This window comes from Rhinichthys klamathensis, unplaced genomic scaffold (assembly GCF_029890125.1).
Source record: "Rhinichthys klamathensis goyatoka isolate OS25496 unplaced genomic scaffold, OSU_Roscu_1.1 h1tg000277l_1, whole genome shotgun sequence".
Classification (NCBI taxonomy): Eukaryota; Metazoa; Chordata; class Actinopteri; order Cypriniformes; family Leuciscidae; genus Rhinichthys; species Rhinichthys klamathensis.
Genome location: NW_026606796.1, coordinates 965409 through 991143, shown reverse-complemented (window position 1 = coordinate 991143; position 25735 = coordinate 965409). Strand labels below are relative to the sequence as shown.

Here is a 25735-nt window from a genome sequence, read left to right as displayed (position 1 = left end):
TGATATCAGAACATTAAATGTGACTGGGACTGGTTTAAAATAACACCTCAAATCTATATTGTTCACAGCACAAATGGGATCTCTTAATAAATTGTTGAGCAATTACCAACAATCCAGTTGGGTTGAGACTGAGAGTAATATGACAACAGCGTTAATGGACAGTGGTGGGGAGGACATATGATAAATGTCTTATTGCTGTCTGGGAGAGATTAATGCATGTGGCTGTTTATAGTCAAAAATACAATCTTCAGTGCATATTGAACACATTCACACACTGTAGAGAAGAGTTAGGAATCACATACTTGATCTATTCTGCCTCCCTTGACTCAAAAACATTGGCTATATTCAGAATAGCACTGTTAGTCCTACTACTACTGTTAGGCCTACTATTGCAGCACTATAGTATGCAGAGGATAGCCAGATGACCTATTGAGCATCATATAGAAGAGCTTATGGCGTGGAGCACTGCATCTCACAATGCAATGCATTTACAATGCCTTTCAAATGAATGGTAAATAATATCAGCTGTGATTTTTAACATTTCTGGATTTATTGGATTAGACTGCCTTTACAAGGATTAAAAATTGAAAATATCTTTTTAATTTATTATGCAATCTGATGGTCAGTTTTAAAATGTGGAATAAATCCAAATGATTAATAGGTAGTATCCAGTATATACTGCACAATATTTAATAAGTAAGCTATTATTCTATTCAGAAGAGCCGTTGTATTGCCATTTTAACCTTAATGTTTGAGGCCATAACGACAGACAGCAACTATTTTGACCAAAAATGCCTTGTGTATAATAAACAATTTGCGTTTTCATTTTAAAATGTAACTAACCTTCACAGCTTTTATTCAGTTATCTCAAAAACATTTTCAATATCGCTTCAAACCCATTATATATTCAGCAGTTTGAGCAGTTCTCACGTGACACATTTTGCTTCTATATTCTATTATTTAGGATTAGGATTTTTACATGTTCCAAACTGAGCATTTAGATTTAATTTAATTAATTTATATGCACTGATGTAAAATTCCACGACTTTTCTAGCCCAGGAACTCACAGCCTTGAAATACCTTGATACTTCCAGATTTTTCCATGACCATGGGAACCCCGGATCTTATTTCAAAGTCTCCCAGTAGCCTACGTAATGCGTGTATGTCTGCCAACTACATTCTTTCACAGTAAAAACAGGTCCATCGCGTAGCAACATCTACAGGCTGACGCACAAAGGAGTTCTTTTCAACGTCTTGTCAAAACAAGCATGCGATCATATTCGGGATAATGCAAAACACATGACAAACGAAGTTGGAAATGATAAATCAGCAGAAAAGGTTTTCGAAACAGCAGCTAATAAACACTGTATTACAATTGTAGTATTGGGACCGTACAGGGTATCCTCAACATTTACCTTTCGATTCATACTACAGCCAACAAAATATTGCACTTTTTGAGTAAGTGGTTATTAAGGCAACATGCCTTTATCTGAATTCTGGTTATTTTGTGCTTTGAGACAGATTTGTGGCATAAATACAGTTTAATTCACATACTACAGACATATTGCACACATGCACACACGCTACAGTAGACTTGCTGCCGAGGATCTGAACTCAAAAATAAAATATACCAGTAACTGAGGGGGGAATAAAAATTCTTGGCAGCAATAGAACCTCCTCCAAATATTACAAATTAGATCTTGTGAAGGTCAGCCAAGCAGAAGCATTCAAGCTCTGTTTCCAGTAACGTTCCCCGCCTAGTTGATGGCCTCAAGATCCTCCAGGCCTGCTAAAACCATTACATGGTTCTATTGTTTGTTGTATTACACAATATTATAGCTGTAACTAACTATCCTTCATTGACATCCAATCGCGAGTAAACATGAACTAACCGACACGATTTCATGGCTCACATTTCTCAACTATTTAGAAGTTTGCTGCACGATTTGCAGAACGAGTCACTATTTCCTTTTCACGTGGCTGCTATAAACAGATAATATACATAGACCTTCTGTTCTCTGCCACAAGATAATGTACAGAGAATGTCAATTTCTTTACATGCTCTGACAGAACAAGTAGTTAAAAAGAAAAATTAAATGCCCTTTTTTTTTAAAGATTTCCATACACTAGCCGTCATCCCGATGATGAAAGTTTGCTAAAACTAAAGGTGACATTCATGTACTTATCTAAGTTAAAAACTAAAGCCAAACTGTCTGAGTCCATATTAAAGGGTTAGTTCACCCAAAAATGCAAATTCTGTCAGTAATTACTCACCCTCATGTTGTCCCAACCCTGTAAGACTTTCGTTCATCTTCGGAACACAAATTAAGATATTTTTGATGAAATCTGAGAGCTGGCTCACTCCTCCATAGGCTTCTATTGTAATTGAAATTTGCCGGCCCAAGAGTTAGTAAAGACATCGTTAACAGTGTCCAAGTGACTACAGTGGCTCAACCTTAAGTTTATCAAGCGACGAGAATACTTTGTGCGCAAAAAAATAAAAATAACGACTTTTTTTAACTAATAATTTTCTTCTGTTTGGGCCTCTGAGTGAGTTCACCTCGTGTAACAGCGCAGCCCAGACGTACAACCCAGAAGTGCTGCGCTGTTACACGAGGTGAACTCACTCAGAGGCCCACACAGAAGAAAATTATTAGTTAAAAAAAGTTGTTATTTTTATTTTTTTTGCGCACAAAGTATTCTCGTCGCTTGATAAACTTAAGGTTGAGCCACTGTAGTCACTTGGACACTGTTAACGATGTCTTTACTAACTCTTGGGCCGGCAAGTTTCAATTACAATAGAAGCCTATGGAGGAGTGAGCCAGCTCTCAGATTTCATCAAAAATATCTTAATTTGTGTTCCGAAGATGAACGAAAGTCTTACAGGGTTGGGACAACATGAGGGTGAGTAAATACTGACAGAATTTACATTTTTGGGTGAACTAACCCTCTAACATTCAGAGCTATAAAGACCCCTGATTTAGCTCTAAAACAAGGGCTTTCACTGGCAGAACTGGTACAGTATTGTGTGTGTGTGTGTGTGTGTGTGTGTGTGTGTGTGTGTGTGTGTGTGTGTGGAAGCTTCTAGTAAACGAGAGGGCTGACAGAACTACTAGTGTATTGAAGACTGCATAAGTGGTTTATAGTGAAGGGAAGACTAACTTATAAGTCTAGTATGAGGCGTTTGGTGAAGGCACTTCCAGGTAAAGCTTTCCTTAGAGTAGCACCTTTGACAGTCATGATTAGCCAGTAAAAAGCCCTTGAGTGGGGTGGAGAGCAGCACAGCTGCGTTGATGTCACAGCAGACTGAAACCCAGAATGTACTGCAGGAGTTTGTTCCTGTTGGCCTGAGGTAAGAAAGAACTGCTCAGCTGCAGACTGCACACACCACCTTCTCGTCTTTCTTTAAGCACCTGTGAATCACAAATAGCATGATTATTTCACTACTTCACTACTTGCACAGGAAGTACTTCAGACGGGGGTTTGTGGGGTATAGGACAGGAAAAGAATAGCAAGTGCACATTCAATTTATTTTCTTGTTTTAAATCATTTAGACCATTGGTTCTCTTTCATTCTCTTTCTTTGTCTTTTTCTTTCTGTCTTTCATTCTCGCATTTCTGTCTTTTAGAGATACACCAATGTTATTTTTATGTTGATAACTGATAAATGGCTTATCTTAAAATTGTACTGTTTTAAAATTCAACTTGAAATCAGAAATTGTGTTAAATGTTTATAAAAAGAAGTAAATCAGCAAAAAACAGTCAATCATAATAAAGTCAATCATTTTAAATGCTGTGAGTGTTATTTTAGCATTCCTTATAAACTGTTGTAGTATTTGTTAATATTCTGAATTAGCTTACTTTTTATATTTTCAGTTTTAACTAAAGCTTTAGTAATTGAATGTGCTTGGCATTTTTATATTTCTATTTAGCTTGATTTATTTAAAAAAAAATGTTAAGTCATTTAAATTTTACATCAAAATTAATTGTAAAATTATTATAATTTTAATTTCTAATTTTCATTGAATATTATTTTATTTCAGCTTTATTTCAATTAACAAAAAAAAATTTTTAATAACTATATATTAAACATTGAAAACAAATCTTTTAATTTTGTTTGTTTTAATTGTCACTTTTGTTAAACATTGCTTTGTTAATTAAAGTAAAGAAAAACTGAGGAAAAATTTAAGAATATTGAAGGTCTACATTGTTTTGCAAAACAGGCCTACATTCACAACATTTTAAATACAGAAAATGGCTTTTAAAATATTTAAAGATAAATTAATACATTTAAATGCAGTATTGCTTTGCAAGAGCAACATTAAAGGGTTATTAGTTCAAAATCATTTACTGACCCTCACTTTTTTCCTTTTCATCCATGGAACACAAAAGATCTATAAGGTATCATGTTACTCTTCAAAAAGCAAAAAGTGTGATAAAAAGTAGTTCATACTACTTTTGCATTTTTTGAAGTCATACGATAGCTTTGTGTGAGGAACAGACTGAGAGTTTAAGGAGTTATTCACTGATAATCTCGCATTCAAATGCATTAATGAGGCATGCAATAAGAGCGTCAACATGGCACATTGAGTCCAATTCTAATATTTTGCATGTCAGTGGTTTAGATCTGTGAGTAAATGCTAGAGGACGGCTCTCTCACCCCCAGCTCTTTAAATGTTCTCACTGTGTTCTTTACGAGGCAGTGTGTGGCACTCTCTCCTAAAAACATACAAAAACAAACAAATAAATACATACATTCCCATCAATGTCATCAATATTAATATATTCATTTTATAGAACTATGATGCAAGAAAATAGAATGACAAGAAAATGTTTTAAAGGAGCTGTATGTAAGAAATTTATTTCAATTAATCATAAAATGGCCCTGAAATGTCACTAGACATTAAGAAATCATGTACATTTCAAATACTTATATCACTGACAACAGTAGTCTGGCCAGGATATTGTCATTTAAAAAGTGCAGTTGCAGCCCTCAACTGATGTTGATGTTGTCATGTTGTGTTTTGGTCTGATGCTCCACCCTCCACCTATCTACCAATCACAAAGTCAGTAGTGTTGCGGCATCCGGGTTGCCAGCTCTGCTCTAGTTACCACAGCTGCAGCTCGTCACGTTCCTGCTGGATCCTGCAGCCGATCTGGCAACCTCGAGTCAGGGAGGAGGGGGAGGGGATACACCACTCTACAGTAATTTGACAGTGATTGCAGTACTAGTTTTGGCCACAATCTTACATACAGCTCCTTTAAAAATAGCATTTGTAAAAATGATTGACGCCACGGCAGGGAAAGATTTAAGGGGGGGGGGGGGAAATGTCTTGAATTTCCTCTACGGTGGTAGTGGAGAAACAAACTTAAGTAGAGCACATTCAAACTGAAAGTGGCTTACCATATGCAGCCACTCCTCTCTCTGTGCGCGTTAGTAGATACTTGAAAAGCTGATATGTGTACTCTCTCTCTGACATGGGCGAACTCAGATTGTGTACAAAGATAGCGGCACAACTGTAGGCCTCCAGCACTGGAGTGAGAATCCTCTGCAGAAAAGTATAAAATTCCTGGTGCTCAGCTGATGGGCTCACCTAAAATAAAATAAAAAAACAGGACACTGGGGTTTAATAATATGTAATGGCATATATTTCTTCTAAAATGTTTAATGAGGGGATTTTAAAAGAGTTATGAAACCATGCATCAACCTTTTTTTTTATAGCGGTGCATTGTTCTACAGGGGAAATTTTTAAATACCTGAAATATAGACCACTTTCATAATGAAGATCTATGAAAGTGGTCTTTATTTCAGGTATTTTTTAAAAAAAAAGCTTACTTTAGTATCTTCAATGTAAAGAATGATCTCATTCTTTGCTGCAATAGGCTAAATAAATAGGTCAAAAAGCTTTTGTTCTATTTGTCTTAAAGGCACAATATGCAAGATTATTGGATTAAAATATCTAAAGAAAAACACAAGAACAGTGTTATTTTGTTGACTTGAGCTCTGATATTAATCACAAATGTTTACTATGGTTAAAACAACTTATATCTCTGGATTTAAACAGTGTAACGACCCGTGTCAGTGTCGCATGTCAATGATGTCATTTCCGCCTAGTTACTCTGATTTCTGGTTTAACTTCCGTAGAAACCACAGAAACACCAAAGACGCTTTAATATATTATGCGTTTTATTAGACAGGTGAGCAACTGTTAGGATACCTTTATCGACAGAAAACTAATCATCCTTATAGCCCAACACGTTTAGTCTTATTGTTTGAATCTCATTTACTGCGAGTAACATGCTTGTACCATGCCTCAGAGAAAATTCTATTTTGTCAATTGGCTAACGAAGCATAATCAAAAAGAGTTTTATTTGTAGCAATGGTAATACAGCATTTTCTCCACCATACAATACATTTTAAAATGAACTACATGCCATTTAGCAACACAAGTCATCCAGCTTTTATTAAGATAATATTCTAATTTCGATCTAGATTGCAATAAATGTATAATACCAGCCACCGAGCGAAAGCACAGAGTAACGTTATAACATAACTTTCAACACACTCAAATGTATTTTTACTATGATTGTTTGGCCAAGTAAAACAGCGCTGCATTACCCCACAATTTTAATTCGTCATAGAAAGCGACCTGTAGAAGTAGTAATTCAGCACTTGTGGCTGTTTCATTCCAATGAAATAAAATAATGTGAATGTAAGTGATCAAACGTAACTGTAACAAAGTTCAAGTTCAGGGAAGGAGGAGGCGGACATTTAACGTAACTTTAATCGTAAAATATGCATAAACAACAAAACGAAAGGAACGGCAGCGGCCGACTGCTGCATATACGCATAGTAAAAACAGCAAAGTAAAATGCCCTCGGCTCTCGGACCCGCTTCATACCACAGTAACGGTAATAAAACTTTAATACATTAGCTCACCCGTGAATATGATTTCTGCCTGAGTCCCGTCGGATTGCTTGCCATCGGCCGTGGAGGTGAAGACAACACTTCCCATGATTCCACACATTCACGGCGTCATCAAGCTACACCTTCGTTATTGTTTTGAATAAGTGACCTCTAGCAGCGAAACTTACACAATGTGCCTTTAAGCAACTCTTCCAGGTAAAAACTATTCCCCTTAAACTACTAATCTCTTGATTTGTGTGAGATTTTTATTATTTATTTATTTAAAAGGAATTAAGGAGTTGCTCTTTTTTTATAGCAAACTTAAGAACATGGTTTTCATGGTTTTGTTTTCTATGACTGATGTTACTCTAGCTAAACAATTAACTTTCATTTCACTCTTCTTATTCTGGGTGTTACGCATGTTATTTCTAACAATGTTAAGGCCCCTGCAGTGTTATATGGACCTTTAGGTAACGGTCTCTCTGTTCATCTCCAAAGTCACTGTCTTCATCTTCTTCATCACTTCGCCAAGAAAGAGTCTCTGGAAACTTCTTGGGCCAAGGCTCCTCAGACGGGCTCAACTCCTCCTGGTCCTCCTGAACACAAAGATGAATTTCAGTCAATTATTGAATTATTAATTTTTATTGTTAATTAATGATTGACTCCCCCCCCCCCCAAAAAAAACCTAGCTGGTACATGTTCTTTCACTGATAAAGTCAATAATGAATTGGTAATTAGAATAAGCCAATAGCAAAATTTTACAGAAATCTCACAGCATCATTTAAACATTATATGGCCTGTGATGGCATTTTTCCATTAAGTACTGTAGCTTTAAATAAAAAAATAAAATAAAAGATAAATAAGCAACAAGACATAAGAGTTGACAAAGCTCACCTCAGCTACAGTAAGCACACCATACTGAATTAACCTGGTGATAGCATCATGGAAGACCTGGTACAAAGTCTGACAAGGCTATAGAAAGTAAAGACAACATAAATATACTTCAATAAATAACATTTGTATTTCTTTATCAAATTGAAACATGAATCAGTAATCTTGCTTGTGTGTATATAAACTAAGCACATTTTACCACACAATTTTCATTACTGGAACGTGAATAAAAAGTATATATACATTTGTATACAAGTAAAAAAATTTAATACAGCACAAATCCATGAATATAATAAGAATTGGTGGATAAAATGTATATATTTAAGCAATAAGGTACGAGAGGCTGTGCTGTATGTATCGTGAATAAGTCACGGCTGAAGGGCGTTGTTAGACACGACGCGAAGCGGGAGTCTTTATGAGTGAGTCAGTCAGTTGTGAACACTTTTACATTGAAGGGAAAACCCCTTAACTGTTAAAAGGACAAGATATCGCAGCGGACATTCAAACGGATTTTTATTATGAATATAGGACTGACCTGAAGGAAAATATATCTACTCTAAATGCAGGTGAACTCGCTTACTCGATCTCTCACAATACTCTACTCTATAAGCTTCAATGAACAATATATTATTTTTCATTCAGCTCTATGCAACAGAATCAGATATAAAGATTTATTTTTTGGCCAATTATCAAAATAATGTTTAGTCCTACAAAGCTATTATTATCAGAGCAGATAGCAAGGAGTGGATCAGTGAACAAGAGGGTAGCATCATTATTCCAGTGTTGCACGGCTATAAAACACCTATTGCAAACAGAAACAAGTCCAAAGAACTTTCACAGCGCACACGATCGGAACATTTTGAGCAGAGCGCACAGCGCATACATACGGAGCGGAACATTTTAAAGCTGCAGTCCGTAGCTTTTCCTCTTTGTCGCCATCTCTCTGTTCGAAATCTGTAACTGCAGTGATTCGCGGAATTATCATCTTTACGTGGGTTGTAAATCGGCATGAAACAGCGCGGATGAACACAGTGTTTTGAGGTTTTGAGTGCTGCTGTCAGTCACCGCGCTGTGTGGATACTGTCATACAGAATCACAGATTCACTTTTTGAAAGTTTGACCAACATAAGAATTTTCATAAGAAAATGTCTTCTGAACAAGTAAGTAACATCCATTTTTGTTCTGACCAACTAGGGGAAAAAGCATTCGACATGATAAGCTTCGTTAGATTTAATCAACGAGATTTACAGCAACCGTGCAAATTATAGCCTACTTTGTTCTCAAATTGTTCAACATCACATCAGCATTGCGTGACTAATGTTAAATTTAATGTGTTTTATGGTTACCTGTGTAGTTCAGAATTCATATTCTCCATAATAGCAAAACGAGAAAGGCACAACAAAGGAAACTCCATAACTGTGTGAATTAAGAAAACGTACTGTTACACGATTGAACTATTGAAATATCTTAACTTACTTGTTCAGCAGAAAAAAAACGTCTCTTCTTCCGTTTTGAACCCCTTCAAAACACGGAGTTCACGCACTTTTCAAAAGCCCCGCCGATGTTTAAATCCTTGTGTTCGCATGAGACGGTTTCTTTCTCTTTCTCTAGCCACCTTAAATCCGAAGTACGAAGTCTTTTGGGTTTTATAACTGCTGAATCTCCAGTTGACACTGATGATTGTTGTTTGGATCTTTCTGGATGCCATAAGTTTAATTATGTAAAGTGCTGCGAGAAAAGCCTATACATCTAAACATCTCGTCACGCGCAGTATAGCCGGCTAGCCGAAACTCCTCCTTTATGTGTACGGGTGTGACGTAATGACGCAAAGACATGCTCGAATTTCCCGTGGAAACCCACCAGTACCACTGGAATTAAAATCATTATTACAAGCTAACCGTTTTGAATCTAGCTATGGCAAGCAGATAGTTTTGACCACTGGCAGAATAAGTTTTTTTTTAATATAATTATTTTGGATTATTTTTAACTTAAAAAAGTTACGGACTGGAGCTTTAAGCAGAGCTTGCAGCGCACACACGTAGCGAAACACTGAGCAGTCGCTACGAAGTTGTGCATAAAACCTGATGGCTGAACACGGTTATTTGCGTAGCTGTCTAGGGAGGGACAGAAAGCTCTCAGATTTCATCAAAAAGATCTTCATTTGTGTTCCGAATATGAACAAAGGCAATTATGAACAACGCAATTAAGAACATCCCAGTAACAGCACAGATCAAGAATTTATTCACCAAAAATTTAACTCAATCAAATCCCTTGTTAAAGTGTGGTTATACACTAGCCTATACAGTAGAATAAGCTATTTTAGTCTATAGTGAAAAAGCTCCTTTTTTTTGGTACTGAATTTCACTTAAATTGTAAATTTTTAATGTTGATTTATGTAGTCAAAGGTTTCAAGTCAGCCTTTAAAAAATTCTTGATACTATATCAATATTCTACCACTAGATGGTGGTGCTACTTATGTAACAGTGATGCGAGTGCATACCAGCGCTACTGCCACCTCATTGGACAGAAAGTGGGAGAGGCCTGCAGCTCTGCGGATCAGTCCCTCCTGACTGAGCAGCGTGGATGAAGAATTCTGCTCATTCAGTGAAGTTGCAGATTGCTCTCTCAGCAGGGCCAGCGCGCTGCAAGCTAGCACACATACAAACAGTTTCGATCATTTTAAACTATGTGCTACATACTTAGCCAAGGATGTAGCACATCAGTATGTAGCAAAATTCAGTATGCATCCAAAGTGTGTGTGCACAATATTTGTATTAGGTTCGTCATAATACCAAAACCTAAGTAGCTGATACAAATACCAGTAAAACTTCACAATATTTGCAGACAGAATCAAAAATAGACCCTAGAGTGGCAAATTAATTATGACATGTGCCGTCTCAGATCTTTTACCTATAATGGCATCTGCAATGAAGACATGGAAAAGGCCGTTGCTGTAGAAATTGAGCTCAAAAAGTGCGGCCACAGTGTAGTTAGGGGCGATGATGAACTCCGTGTTTCTGTTGGTGCTGGTGACGTTCACACAGTTTCCCAGAAGGCTGAGCGCGTGCATGACCACGTCCTCCGAGTTCCCAGAAAAACCCAGGTCGAAGTCCCGTGACAAGATCTCTTCCTTCATATTGAAGAAATCCTCCACCAGTTTGGACAGCAGTACACCCTGCCCAATACAACCGTTTGTTACAATGGTTATGAACCAATAAAACTGGCCAAAGAAGGAAGGGTTGCCATTGTGCGTGCTGCATAGGATGCGAGGACGGTACTAACCTGTCTGTGCCGATACAGGAGGAGACAGGCCACGATGTGAGTGGACATGATTGCTGATGACTTGCAGGCGGCTATAGGAAACATAGAAGGCAGCGATCAAAATGATTGACAGTGAAAGTGCTTTAACTGAAACAAACTGGAGGAGATGCCGATCAATCAGAGACTGACCCTTAAGGGTGAAGTGTCATTTTTGTTCAATGTCAAAATCCAGGCTTAATATGTAGAGATATAACTATATCTATTCATAGGTTACCGGTAACTTTCCAGAAATGTGTACCTTAACAGTCCACATGTACTTAATTTCCACAAAAATTGCACTTGACTTCACCTTTAAATGCTCTGATGAAGGGACATGAAAGGACACTATTTAAATTCATAACTGCATGATCTACAAACTCCATGACATTGTCTATGTGCTGAAAAACATTTGAAAGTCTCTGAAAAATGCTGTACGAGGGAAAAACAGTGTGACTTTAGAGCAGAAAACTGGGTTCATGACAGTCTATATTAAACATTCAAAAGCAAGCTGCAATTCCACCTCAGAGTGCCGATACTCTGGTGTCCTGTCCTCAAAAAAAAAAGAGGAAAAAAAAGGGCACCAACAGGGGGCGTTCAAACACAGAGGAATGTGATTGGCCAAGAACAACATGCCACCATGGGGAGGAATGACCAGCAGTAACCTACAAAAACTGTCAGGTGTCCGGGCCATATTTCACCCAAAAATCAAAATAATAAATCAAAATAAATATAATTGTGTATGTATATGTATATATATATATATATATATATATATATATATATAATAAATATAATTTTATTTATATTTATATATATATATATATAAAATAAATATAATTTTATTTATATATATATATATATATATATATACATATATATATATATATATATATATATATATATATATATACAGCTCTGAAAAAAATTAAGAGACCACTGCAAAATTAGCAGTTTCTAAGTTTTAATTAGTATTTGAAATTTGGAAGAAATGTTGTCAGTAGTATATATATATAAGGTTCACTCACTAGCTGTTTGCTGAGATGTGTTAGTATTCTTTGCCAGTTATATTAGAAAGAGATTTTTGTAGCTTTTTGTTCTGAACGATGAGCCCATGTTTTCAGATTTTGAATGTCAGTGATTCTGTAGGCCATGATATAGAAGCAGGTTTTGCAGGCAGTTTATAGATGAGCAGTACTGCTATTTTTCATTATAAATCTGCTGATCCCATATAAACATCAATTTTGCCCAATCCGCCACCCTCGATGCTTGAGAAATCCCCCACTGCCCAAGAAACTGTTTATGCATCATGGTCTTTAGATTGCCCTTACTGAAGAGAACGTGCTTGGCCAGGTTATTGATGACCTGCCTCCTCCAGGGTTCATCTGACAAGTCTCTAGAATTCAGATGATCCTCATCTTCTCCATTAAAAACAGCCTGATCAGGTCTGCACAGAACAACATAATTGAACACAATCCCATTAGCCACACACATCTTTCTACATACCAATAATAAACAGCAGTCCACATGATTATATTGGTGGCTAGCAGCCTAAAGGCCATACTGTGCAGCTATGATGGTGGGGAGAAGGATCTGCTCCAGCGTGAGAGAGGCCTGGAGATGCCGACTGCGCTGCGTGTCCAGGTACTCCTAAAGCGGCAGAGAAGCGAGATCCAGACATTAAGCGGAGAGATCTGCCATGTATTCGGCCAAACAGAGAAATAAGGAGCAGAAGAGCTGCTCTAACCTTCAGGGAGAAGGGCTGAGTGAAATCCACACGCACACAGCCGTAGTTCTTCCGGAGCATCCTGAACACGCCGCAGGCCACACCCCACAGACTCTCATTCTTCTTAGGTTTGCCCTGAAGTGAGGGGAACAGCAGGAACATTAAGAAAAAACTGAAAATACATCCACAACAATAACAACACATTTGGCAGTGAGCACAAAATAGAAAAAAACAAAACATTAAAAGATTTCAGCTAAAATGCGCTTTTCATGAAAACAGGATTTTCCTTGTTTATCTGAAAAAATAGTAAAGTAATAAAAAAAAGCAATAAAATTAGTAAAAGTACTAAAAAATGTTGTGTAGTATTATGTAGACTAGGTTTGCACACTATATTGAGATTATAACAGTTATATTTGGAATATTTAAAGCTGCAGTCTGTAGTTTTTCCTCTTTGTCGCCACCTCAGCACGGCGCGGCGCGGATGAATCCAATGTTTTGAGGAGAACGTGCAGCTGTCAGTCACTGCGCCGGTGTGGATACTGGCATTTAGAATCACAGATTCTACTTTTTGGAAGTATGACCAACATAAGAATTTTAACCGGAAAATGTCCTCTGAACAAGTAACATCCACTTTTGTTCTGACCAACTAAGGGAAAAAAAGCATTGCAGTAAATCGCGCTGATTAAATCTAACGATCGCTTACCATATCACGTCAAACCGTGCTATATACTTTATACCGAACAAAATATACTTTGTTCTCAAATTGTTAATGTTAACAACGTCAGCATTGCGTGACTACATTTAAAGCCCTTCCGATATTTATCCTTGTTTTCGCATGGGCCGGTTGCAGTCTCTTTTTTTCTGTAGCCACTCCGAAGTCCGAAGTCTTTTGCATTTTACAACGGGTGAATCTGTTGTCACTGGTGATTGTCGTTTGAACCTTTCTGGATCCGCCATCAAATTGATAAGTTTAATTATATCAAGTGCTGTGAGAAAAGGCTGTAAATCTCCACCTCCAACATCCTCACACGCAATATAGCTTATACTAGCCGAGACTCCTTCATGTGTACAGATGTGACGTAATGACGCAAAGACATGCTCGAATCTCCCACGGAAATCCACCAGTACCACTGGAATTAAAAACATTATTACAAACTTACCGCTTTGAATCGAGCTACGGCAAGCAGAGAGTTTTGAACACTGGCTGGTTATGTACTTGCTCAAATTTATTTTGGATAATTTAAATTTGTTACTGACTGCAGCTTTAACTTTGAACACTAAATTAAAATTAATCCTAAAAATTATGTTTTTTTAAATCTCTCCCTCCCTCCCTTGTATTTTACAAATTTTAATAACAACAACAATTTGTTAGATGGATAGACAACAGATTTTTTTAAATAAAGACAACATTCACGGAACATCTTGGCCTCTGCCATAGCTCTAAATTCAAAACTACTTTCTAAATTACATTTACATATAGTCTTAAATGTACAGTAGTTGGAAGGTGTTTATAGTAACAAAACAAAAAGTAACTAACTAATATTTGTTCACTTAAAAAGGTGAATTTCACCACAGTGATTCCTACCAGCTGCTCGCTGTTGTAGTTTCCCTCAATAATGCGGTCATATGAGATACCAACAGGCACAATCAGAACATCAGGGATGCTGCTAACACAGAGTGTGTCAACCACGATGGAGAGCATGCCGGCACGTGCTGGAGACGGCTTCCCACTGCGAGAGCGCGTGCCCTCTAAAAACACCTCCAGAAACTGCTGCTGCCGCAACAATTCTTCTGTGTACTGAAAATGAGTGGGAAACAGAAGAATGATCCACACAACAATAAATGCTGATCCATAATATCTCCAAAGACTATTACAATCTCTAAGATCCATGACCCTTTCTTTCCAAATTCCCTGTAATTAAAGCAGTCCATTGTGGTAATGTGGTGCACAACAGGAGACAGCATGAATAATGCATAAGTAATCCATCAGCATCCTGTGACAGTCACCTCGAAATCACAAGCCTCTCCACAGTCCCTGCAATGACAATCCCTGTGTCATTTTAACTTAAGCAATAGAGCAGACCATTTTACAGCTGCTCCGGTTTCCCATCGCTCACAAGATAATATCCTACAGCTTTTTACAAATAAGAACCACACGCAGACAACTGCTTTTTTTTTTAAAAGACAAACTGAGAAACTAAGGAATTTTCTCTTAGCAAGTACCGGAGATTTATATACAGTAAATAAGTGCTGGGTTATATATGATATATAAAGTATATTATAGTAGTATAGCCTTTTTCCCCATCAAAATTTACCATTCAAACATTTAGGGTCAGTAACATTTTTAATGTTTTTGAAAGAAGTATCTTATGCGAACCATGGCTTCATTAATTTGATTTTTTTTTAAAATACAAAAACAGTACTATTGTAAAATATTATTCAATTTAAAATAACCATTTGCTTATTTTAATATATTTGAAATTTTGATGTATTCATGTAATGGCAAAGCTGATTTTTCAGCATCATTACTTCCGTCTTCAGTGTCACATGATGCTTCAGAAATCATTCTAATATGATGATTTGGTGCTCAAGAAACATTTCTTAATATTATCAATGTCATGTTTTTGTGGAAACCGTGATACATTAAATTTTTTCAGGATTCTTTGATGAATAGAAAAGTTAAACCGAGTTTATTTAAAATAATAAATTCTAAAAAATATCTTACTGACTCTAAACATACTGTATGTGCATATAGTTATGACAATCTCTCAAGGTTTTTTCCCCTTCACTACCTAAAATCTTCGGTGGTTTCCTTGCCACAGCCACCTTTGGTTTTTCCCTGGGGGCGTTAAGACATTTAGGAACAATTTTCTATAAATTTGCTTTGAAACAACCGTCTTAACACCAACACACAAATAAGATAATTTGACGTTTCTGAGAACTTACAGCATGTAACAGTGATCTGTATAACACATCCTTCTTTCCGTCTAAAGTTTCATCCAGTTTGCGACGAATAAAGAATCCTCCAAGTTTGCGTATTAGTGTGCTGAGGGAGTACAATCCATACACACGTGTCATTCACATTTCAGTTTAACTGTCTATTGTTGAAAAACTTTTATGAAAAAAAAAAGATCATTATGACTTTGTACCTTAAAATGGGGATGCTGAGGTTGTTGCCAGCAGCGATGTGAGGGGCTTTGATGTTGTGACAGAACAGAATGAAGGTGATGAGCAGGTAGTCGATGTGGGACTTGTGAACAGGAAGGAAGACCAGGGGAGCGTTGTACTAGAAGACAGAGTAAAATGTTGATTATACTTCAAGATAACTATTATAAATCTCCATTGGTAATTGTCCACCCATTATAATATTAAATATACATAAAAAGGAGGTGGATAGAGTTGCTGTTTGCTACTGAACTGTATAGCTTGATGTAATATGCAAATTTGTCAACTGATGGTTTTATCTGTGGCTGTTTTGGGAATTCCTACTGTATGTGTGGCAATGCGGTTAAGCAGAAATGCCTATGCTGAGCGGGAAAAGTTTGTGCTGATGTCTGACCTCAGATGATGCTTTCTTCACCATCTCCAGCTGACCTTTATGAATCTGAATGCTCCAGAAGAATCCATTAAACAGTTTCAACAACACCCACCCTGTTAATCTAAAAGAGACAGAGGAAAGAGAGAAGATCTAGATGATTTCTGAATGATACAGGAGTAATGACTGCCATCACAGGAATAAATTATATTTTAAAATATATTAAAACAGAAAACAGTTATAGTAATAATATTTCACAATATGACTGTTTTCCTACATTTTTGATCAAATAAAGTGTAGCCTTGGAAAGAGACTTCTTTCTAGAACATTAGAAAAAAAAACCTTACCTCCCTGAAAATTTTGAACGGTATTTGATTACATTATATTAAATTTCATTATAACATTAATAAAATTGTTTTTAAAAAAAACAGTACATTTGCATTTAGCATCATCACTCATTAAACATTATGTGAAAGCTGCACCTGATGAAGGCAGGTGAGATGTTGGCAACCATTTGCTGCAGGAATCCTCTGGCCTTCCGTTTAACTTTACTGACAGCTTTGGGATCCACTTCAGACTCTGGATCAACATCACCCTCGGACGCTACCTCCACGATAGCACACTCCAGCCTATAGCAATTACACTTACAGTGAATCTGGATGATAAGATGCATTTCGGCTGCTTAGAAACAGCCATTTTCATTGCATTTGCTCCTCGCTTTTTAATAAACACTTGGTACCTGCTGTTGTTAAGCACGTTCTCCACCACATTGCGGGCAAACATGTCCTTCCGGACGTCTCTCTCCAAGACAAACAGCACATAACTCAGCCTCCGTGCAAGCCAACCTCTGTGCCTGCATTATAGAAATACAAAACAGTAGTCTATGGATGAGAGTATTAAGGCCTTGAAGAATCTAATAGACTTCATCATTGACATGGTCAATAAAAGAATAGTTCACACAAAAATTGTCGTTCCTTCTGTAGTAGAACATGAAAATAGATCCTTTAAAGAATCATACAGTCCATGAGTTGAACTCAAGAACTGGATCAGTATTATTTGTGAATGAATCATTCTTTGCAGCAGATTCTTTTCACTGAACCAGCTGATCTGTTACAGAAATCGGTCTGAATGTTTTGGTTGACTCGGTGATTCTGTTTTAGCAGTTCTTTTTGAATTTTTTTTGTGTAATATTTGAGCTGTTTGGGAGAACCATTCATTTAATTTTAATAACTGCTGATAGACAATATTCAATTATTCCTGCAGTATTACGGACTGTCCATTTCCTCCCCTGATTGGCAGTACCAGCTCAGACCACATTTGGTCCTTGTCATGTGATCTAAGTACATAATATCCCCTGACAAACAGTGTTAATAATTTATTTCCTGACTTTCCACTCCTCACAGAGGCCTACAACCTTCAATTTGACGCTTGAATGTAAACACAGGGCGGGTCGTTTGCTGGAAAACTACATCTGACCAACTATGGTATTAATGACGCATCATAAACTAAACTATGTTAATGAATTATACTAAACAGTAAGGTGTATAAAAAGCAATGTGCAGTGCCAGTGTGTATTCCAATGATCAAGGAGGGAAGTGGTCAATGTATTCAGTAGAGATGCACCGATCGACCGGCCAGGGACCGGAATTGGTCCGCCTGATCGACCAGTGACCAGCCGGTCAGTTTTGTAATAAAAATATTTGCAATACAGGCAATAAGTCAGCTGTGCGTTCTCGCTCTCTTCTCTCAGACGCACAACCGTCTTCTTTCATTCACTTGTCTCATTCACTCTGGTTTTACTAATTCCTGCTGGTTTCACAGAGTCAGTTTTGCAACCTAATTAGTTGAGAAAGATAACACAAGTTGTGTAACAGTATATTGGATCCGTGCATAAATTCTTAAAGTGACAGCAGCCTAATATTCCTGCTTCTCTCTGTCATGTTAATAAAAGAGCAAAAGACAAAATCACTCTCTGCTCTTGACTGAATAACTTTTATAACTAATTGTAAGCGTTAATCTGTATTTAATTTGTACAATGAAGACTATCCAGTGTTATTTTACATTTGATTAATTTCTGTAGTATTTCTTACCTGAATATACTATAACCACCTGAAAAACTTAAAGCCGTGTTTATTTAATATCTCTCTTTATTCTATTGCATTTATTTGTGCTGTTGTTTGAAATGTATTTGTTCTTATTTTACTACTGTCTTTTTACTTGTTATCAATGAAAATTAAATTTAGCATTGAAGAAAAGTAGTTTTTTTGTTTGTATATGCTGTCAATTATAGTTATTTGAAAGAAAATCAGAATCGGCAGGTCAAAATCGTACATTGGAATCCGCCAAGTGGTTGATGTTTACCTTGTGTGTGTTTCATTAATGTAAATCACATTACGGAGCCCTAGAGAAGGAATGCTGGGATTGAACAGCCTCTCCTGCAACACATAAATGTAGTAAGTCAACATGCAAAACATAAATGTGCATTCAGTCAATATGCCAAAACCGTCAACAAGCTAACCTGACTCTGGGGTGTGCACGAGTGACAGCATCTCCCAACAAATGGTCTCTTTCGGTTCAGCAGACCCTCCTTCCACGTGGTGGACACAGAATGAAGGACAGACGGGCTGGAGCTTCTGTCCTACATGAGAAATACGGTGTTAATGTCACATAAGGTCAGTGGTACAACTAGAAGTTATTCTTAGTAAATGGTAATGCTTTACAATAAGGTTTAATTAGTTTACATTAGTCAATGCATTAGGTGCATTAGCATTATGAACTAACAAGGATTATTTTACAGCATTTATTCTCTCTAGAATAGATTAATGTTAATTTATAAATATACCATTGTTCGTTGTTGATTCATGTTAGTTCATAATACATTAACTATTGCTAATTTATACAACATAAAACCAGATATAAACAAAGCTAGATTAATGAATGCTGCAAGACGTATATATACATAAAATAAATATAGCTTGAGTGATCGAATGGAATTCAAGCGTAGTTCAGGCAGACCACTGATCGCTAAACAATATCAGCTGACGCTCAGCTGATTTGTTACTCCACCTACTCTAATGCTCCGCAGTCTGTCGCACAGACATTTACACCCACCTCCACCTCCACCTCCTAACATCTTCATAATAGAGCAGTGGATTCTGTATAGAAACTCTATGTACGTAATCATTGTAATCATTATATCTCCTTCCGTAAACATATGCCAAGAAACATTTGGTTATTAAAAGGCTTGGGGGATTTGTGTCTCAAGGATGCATCTCAAGCTGTCTAGTATGGCAGCTCGAGCACCTTAGAGCCTAAGCCTCTCGCCAAATCCAAAGATTGTCAATAAATTTAATTCTCAAAGTGGTCCTGACTGAAATAACGCTACAGTAGCTTCCACCTTTTTCTATTTGGATTTCGCAACCCTTAAACTATGGATGGAAACATGTCTAGTAATTCTTGCCTTAGTATGCACTAGTTTTCTCCATGCTTACCTGGTCCTCACAGGGATGCTTCAGATAGCCACTTCCTGCGTCTGGATTATTGGCCAGTAGAATGTTATCTGGACCCCCCAGAACCATGCGGACATCCATCCCGTCTCTTCAAGCCAAACATCAACAACAAAACTATAGGAGGGAAAGAAAAACAGAGAATGAGAGGCAGTCCATTGCCACCCTCTGTGCTGTAGGTCAAAGCACAGACGAGCTCTGATTACAGCTTTTCACAATAGATTCCTGCAGCCGGCAAAATATTCCACAGAAAGCCAGAATGCGAGACCATTGTGCCATCTATTCTGCACGGAAAACTCCAGCTCGGCTGCAGCTGAATAACAGGAATGTCGAATGATGCTTTCCATCCAATCACAGCGAACAAATAAGGCTCACCAAACCTGCTGAGGTGGTTTCAGGTGAGCTGATTATTTTGACAAAGATTTAAGGAAGAACAGCAAGAGACAAATTCATCATGGCTCAGCCTTCATGCTTCACCGCCCAGGGGTAAAGAAAACCGACAGTGTTGACAACAGCTCAAAGCACATGAGACACCTCAGCTGAAATAACCTCATGGTTGCCAAACAGAGCACACGTGCGGTGGGGACACAACCACTCTTATTACCTCTGCATCTCTAACATAACGTCCTGGGTGACCCGCTGCTAAATACATCTGTTCTTATCTGTTGATTTGTTAACCAGTGGATAAGAGAGTCCACTTTCCAGTGTCATGTTAAAGGGCTGTGGAAAAACAGGTATAAAAAGTTGGGCTGTTGAAGCATACAATATAGCAGCTGTCCAGGTCAGAGGTAAACTGGAAGGGTGATAGTCACAAAACCGAACGATGCTTATTTATGGAAGACGAGCTGTGGAAAAAAAAAGCTTGTGCCAACTTACGGGAGCAGAATGTACCCTTTAAAAACCACATGAGATATCTGCACATGATCAGTGCATCAAGAAACATCTCACTCCTAACAAATGGACTAAAACCCATTTGAACCTTACATATGGTAACCTTTGTAATCCACATTTGGTTGTAGCATGAGGATGTGCATCAATTGTAAAAAAAAAAAAAAATGGCATGATCTTCAAAGGTGCAAATGTTTCACTTCCTCCACACAGTTTACAGTTGTCTCTATTATTATGGGTTCTTCTTATTTCCCCTGTGACTGCACTTCTTCAAAAACACCCCATCAGCAGCTCACAAGGGCATTACAGAAGCCACAGCGGGACCGTTTAGTCCATTGGTCAAATACACCGAGGCGCTGGCATGTTTTTCTTGATTCTCTTGTGCGTCATGCGTAAAGAATGGGATTAAGGATTTGTCTTGTTTTTGATTATTGTTGTAATGCAATGGGTCAAAATAGCAATGGCTAAATAGAAATGCTATGCATGCTCATGATGAATATATGCAATCTCAATAAGGTATCGGATAAAATATACAACTAAATTTTCATATAACTTGCCGTTGCAATGCATAGGTGTTGAACGTGTTTGCTAGATGTTTTTAGCTTGTTGCTTTTGTTTTTAGCTGCATGGCTGCTTACTGGCCCAAATCAAAAGAGCCCATCCCAATAGCAAAGATTCTGACCGATATCAGTAAGTCAATTATTTTAATGTTATTGCTGATAATCGATAAATGGTTAATATTAAATTAAAAATAAAACACTACAAATTTAAATAAATTGTTGTAAGTGCTACAAGGGAATTTAGGCATCACAGCATTGTAATGTACTAGATGAAAAATTTTCATTTTGAGATTTGCTAAAGGTAACGTTTAACAGCTTTAGTAAATTATTAGTGTTTTAAAGATTAATTTTAAGTGAGAATTAGATGACGGCAAAGTAATCTGAATGTAAAAATGGTGCAAATTGACATGCCATGCACAATTAAATATCCAATATAGACTGTTACCAATAAACTTAATATCAATCAATAACCAATATGAAATGTATATATTGTGCATCTCATCTCATAACTGTACCTTAAAGATATCCCCCTCTAAAACATGTGAATGAACCACAAAATTGGTTCCGAACTGCTTGAAAACTAAGTAAGTGTTAAAAAGGCAAATCATAGTAGGCTATACATTAATCATCACATTTGCCCACAGTTCTTCACTGACTGTAATGTAATTAAGATCACTCAATCACATGGTCTCATTAGGGTGGAAGTGGGTCAGCAGATGAGTGGGTCTTTGAATGAATGACTGGAGCAAACCAAGCTGGCAAGAGGAAAGGGGGGAAAAGATGGGATAATCTCTATTCCACAATGAATAACAACCCCAAGCAAGACGCAGAGCACATGCTGAACGGGGCCTGGGGAGAAAAGAGAGAGAGAGGTGCACAGCGAGCCACACCGGAGCTGCTAAACGAGAGTTCATTGAACCCTGGAAGCCCCGCCTGCATTGTCTGATGTGAACCACACCAATAGGCGACCAGAACACTGATGAGAAAGGAGAAGAGAAGACCGTGTTTTCTGAGAGAGTCTGGCTAGATGTCAAAGCTTGCAGAAAGGAGACCTGTTCAGAGACACAAAGTGAAAAATAGCCCTCGATTGGCTGCAAAACTTAAAGTTGCTGAATGGGCTCTGTCTGGAAAAACCCTGTATGATCTACTAAATTTTTAAAGCAGTCCTTACTGGCTTCACAACATCTAAGGTCGTCTACTGTGTGGCAAATTTGAGCAATGCCGCTTGTTTTCCATATGGATTAGAGCATTTTCTTATACAGTTTGGTGACAGAGTAAAAAATGGGCACCTAACTGTCAACAAACACACACACTCCATGTCAATGGTGCTGTAAGCCAGAGTAGCTGCCACTAGCTTTCAAACATAATCGAATCTGTTGAGTAAATCCACCAGCAATGCGGGCCAGTGGGTTAATCTGTCTCGCAATCTGTTCGTCTGAACTGTAAAACAAGGCAATGATAATCAAACATTGTATTGAAATCATTTGAATCATAACAACATACTCCATGAAAACCTATATAATTCAGAAGCTTACCAAGTATTAATTTGTCAATCTGTAGTCAAAAAGACTTGAATTTAATAACAAGCAGGAAGAATCAGTTATTATAGAATAATGAATACCTTCTGTATTGTTAGGTACATCTGACTGTAACGAATTAACGAAAAAGAAAAGATGTAAGCCAGTGACTTGGTTGTATGCATTGGTTGTTAATTGGATTTCGAGATGTGGGCGTTGCATTTAAAAATGGAGGCAGATGAAGCATGAAGGGGTGGAGTTTAAGCAGACTAAATGGAGAAGTCCTGTATAAGTCAACAGAGAGAAGTCTGGTGGTTTTACCAGAGGATTATGACTTTTAAACAGTCATGACTGATTAAACATTATGAGGTAATTTTTTTTGAAAAATGTAACATTTGCATGGATTGTTTACAATAAGACCTATATCATGCATTTAGAAAACAAATTTATTTCATGCCGACTTGAAGTTAAACAAAATAATATATCAGTTTAAAGGATTAGTAACACAAAAGAAGATATTTTGAAGAATGTTGGTAACCAGACAGTGGATGGACCCCATTGACTTCCATAGTATTATTTTTTTTCCTACTATAGAAGTCAATGGGGTCCATCAACTGTCTGGTTACCGACATTCTTCAAAATATCTTCCTTTGTGTTCACCAGAAGAAAGAAATTCATACAGGTTTGAAACAACTTGAGGGCGAGTAAATGATGACAGAATTTTCGTTTTGAAGTGAACTATTCCTTTAAGGAAGAAAATGTCTCCAATAGTTTAACCCTCAAGTCAAAATAAATAAAATATAACATATTTAAAAATAGGCTAAGCTTCATAATAATACAACGTAAATAAATGTAATTTATTTAAACTAGTAAACAATAACCATACTTGCATAATATGGCACTAAATGTTATTTAGCTTTTTTACTTATATTATACGTGTCCTGAATTCTTTCATGAGAGGGACTTTACACAGCACATTTCAAATGAATCCCCCATGGAGGAAATAAACTATATTTATAGTCTTTTACCAGCTCATAAAAAAATAATCAAATATAAAGACTGGGAAGACCAAATGTCAATATAACGGTCCAGTGTCAATATGCAAGACCTTGGAGTCTGGTGACATTAGAGGGACAATGTCATGATGTTTGACAATGTCACCAGACTCCAAGGTCTTGCACATTGACACTTTATATTACAGATAAGTTTAATAAACTATTCGAAATCTAAATTGTGATTTTGACCTGACCCACTAACTACAAACCATTTTGTTCAGGTTTCATTAGTATAAGCACTTTAATTTAAGCTTTGTTATCATTTTGGTTTTATTTATTTTTTCATAATTTTTTCATTTGTACGCATTTTATCGATTTAATCTTGAAAACAATTCACATAATTCAATCTTAAACTGTTAACGATAAACATAAAATGGCAAACCCTATTCAAAATAAATAGGTAAAACATGTCAATAAAATATTTAGTTTGACCTCCTGAGGTTGACCATTAACAACTTCTGAAGGTTAAGCGCCTTTCAATGATCATGTTTGAAAAAAATAATTAATTTGTAAGAGTTTCAGCCAGGGCCTGTTTTGAACCCTTTTCGCACCTTTGAAAGTAATGCGCGCGCGTCCGATACTGCAGTCAAGACTCGTGCTACTGTAGCTCCATGCTAGCCTGACCATCTTTGACTGAGTCTTTGTCAACTCAACCACATTGAGCTCGAGCAAACTGCCAAGAAATGATCTGGTCGCTCGAGCGCATGCTGCACCGTCAGGGCGTTTCGTCCTGGAAGCAGTGCACCGCATATCCAACCACTGCAACGGTAAACAGTGTGCTTTAATTAAAGCAGTTGTTGGTGCTTTTTATGTGACATTTATTTAAGATACACAATGCTAAGTTTCCGTTACGTATGCGATCAACACCAAATCATCATATATTTTCATCTGGATTTAAAGTCATGTGGTTTTGCCGGTGTTCGCTGCATCGGTTTACTCAGTGAGCAACCCCTTTCCCTTATGCTAGCTTGCTAACTACCCCTGCGTCCACCCTCATTGTGCATTAAACTGAGCGAAAGACAAAGCGTGGTATGTAAAGAGGAAAGTTTTACCTCAAGAATATGCCTTTGATGCGCCATCATTGTTGAAATTGCCCTCTTTAGCGTACTGTGAACCTGCTGTCGTCCTTGAATCTGCCCACTACCAACCGGCAGGCAGCACTAACGTTACACTTGCCAGACACTGAGCAGAGGGGGAGATGCATGACAGCTAAGTTAGTTTATTCCGCCTGCCCTACGCTGTCATGGCAGTGGTGGAGTTCTTCATAGAGCCGCTAAGGGTCGCAGTTAGATAGAATGTGTGAAAAGTTGAGACACACAGCTAACAAGGTTTTCGATGCTATTTTTTAAAATCACCATGAAATCAAAATGGACAATTCTTGTTTTTTTTTTATGGAATATTGCAGTATTTATTATAAATTGGGCTATTTATCTGTGCACATCATTATTTTTTTTAAAGGGGACCTATTATGCAAAATTCACTTTTACATGGTGTTTGAACGAATGTGTGTCAGCAGTGTGTGTACAAAACCACTCTATAATGGTAAAAATCCACCCACTCTCATTTTTAATCCCCATAAATCATAAGCAAGCAGTGTCTCAGAACTAGCCTGACTTCGTCATACTCATATTCTAGTCAGAATGTGAGTCTGATACTGCTCCATTGGGCTTTGATTATGAGGCGTGTCTTAAGTCTTAACCGAACCAGGAAAAAAAAAACTCTGCACTCAATTGGATAGACCTACAACCAATCAGAGCAACGCAGTAAGTCAGCTACATAGTTGCATAGTTTCAACAGAACTCAACTGCACGCACGCTGGAAGAAGTAGTAAAATAATGAGTGTTGCTTCTTTTA

At 37.3% G+C, this 25735-nt stretch overlaps 1 protein-coding gene across 1 annotated transcript; it reads right to left on the bottom strand.

Moving 5' to 3' along the window:
* Positions 1 to 2860: 2860 nt before the first annotated feature.
* Positions 2861 to 25080, bottom strand: gpam (glycerol-3-phosphate acyltransferase, mitochondrial). The gene is made up of 21 exons (XM_056268857.1): positions 24934 to 25080; positions 19847 to 19978; positions 18874 to 18993; positions 18717 to 18790; positions 17095 to 17208; positions 16838 to 16984; positions 16380 to 16479; positions 15970 to 16106; positions 15767 to 15866; positions 14406 to 14618; positions 12842 to 12955; positions 12659 to 12744; positions 12426 to 12541; positions 11080 to 11150; positions 10708 to 10972; positions 10298 to 10446; positions 7801 to 7878; positions 7371 to 7502; positions 5404 to 5593; positions 4660 to 4718; positions 2861 to 3413 (listed from the first exon to the last, which is right to left on the bottom strand). The coding sequence occupies exons 2-21, from the start codon at positions 19943 to 19945 to the stop codon at positions 3297 to 3299; spliced, it is 2481 nt and encodes an 826-aa protein (XP_056124832.1). The 5' UTR covers positions 19946 to 19978; positions 24934 to 25080; the 3' UTR covers positions 2861 to 3296.
* Positions 25081 to 25735: the final 655 nt, after the last annotated feature.

Coding starts and splice junctions, on each gene's coding strand:
- gpam (XM_056268857.1), bottom strand. CDS start 19,945: ATGGATGTCCGCATGGTTCTGGGGGGTCCAGATAACATTCTACTGGCC. Junction 17,209..18,716: donor ATTAATGAAACACACACAAG/GTAAACATCAAC, acceptor TCTATAATGCAG/GCACAGAGGTTGGCTTGCAC. Junction 4,719..5,403: donor GAGAGGAGTGGCTGCATATG/GTAAGCCACTTT, acceptor GTATGTTTTTAG/GAGAGAGTGCCACACACTGC.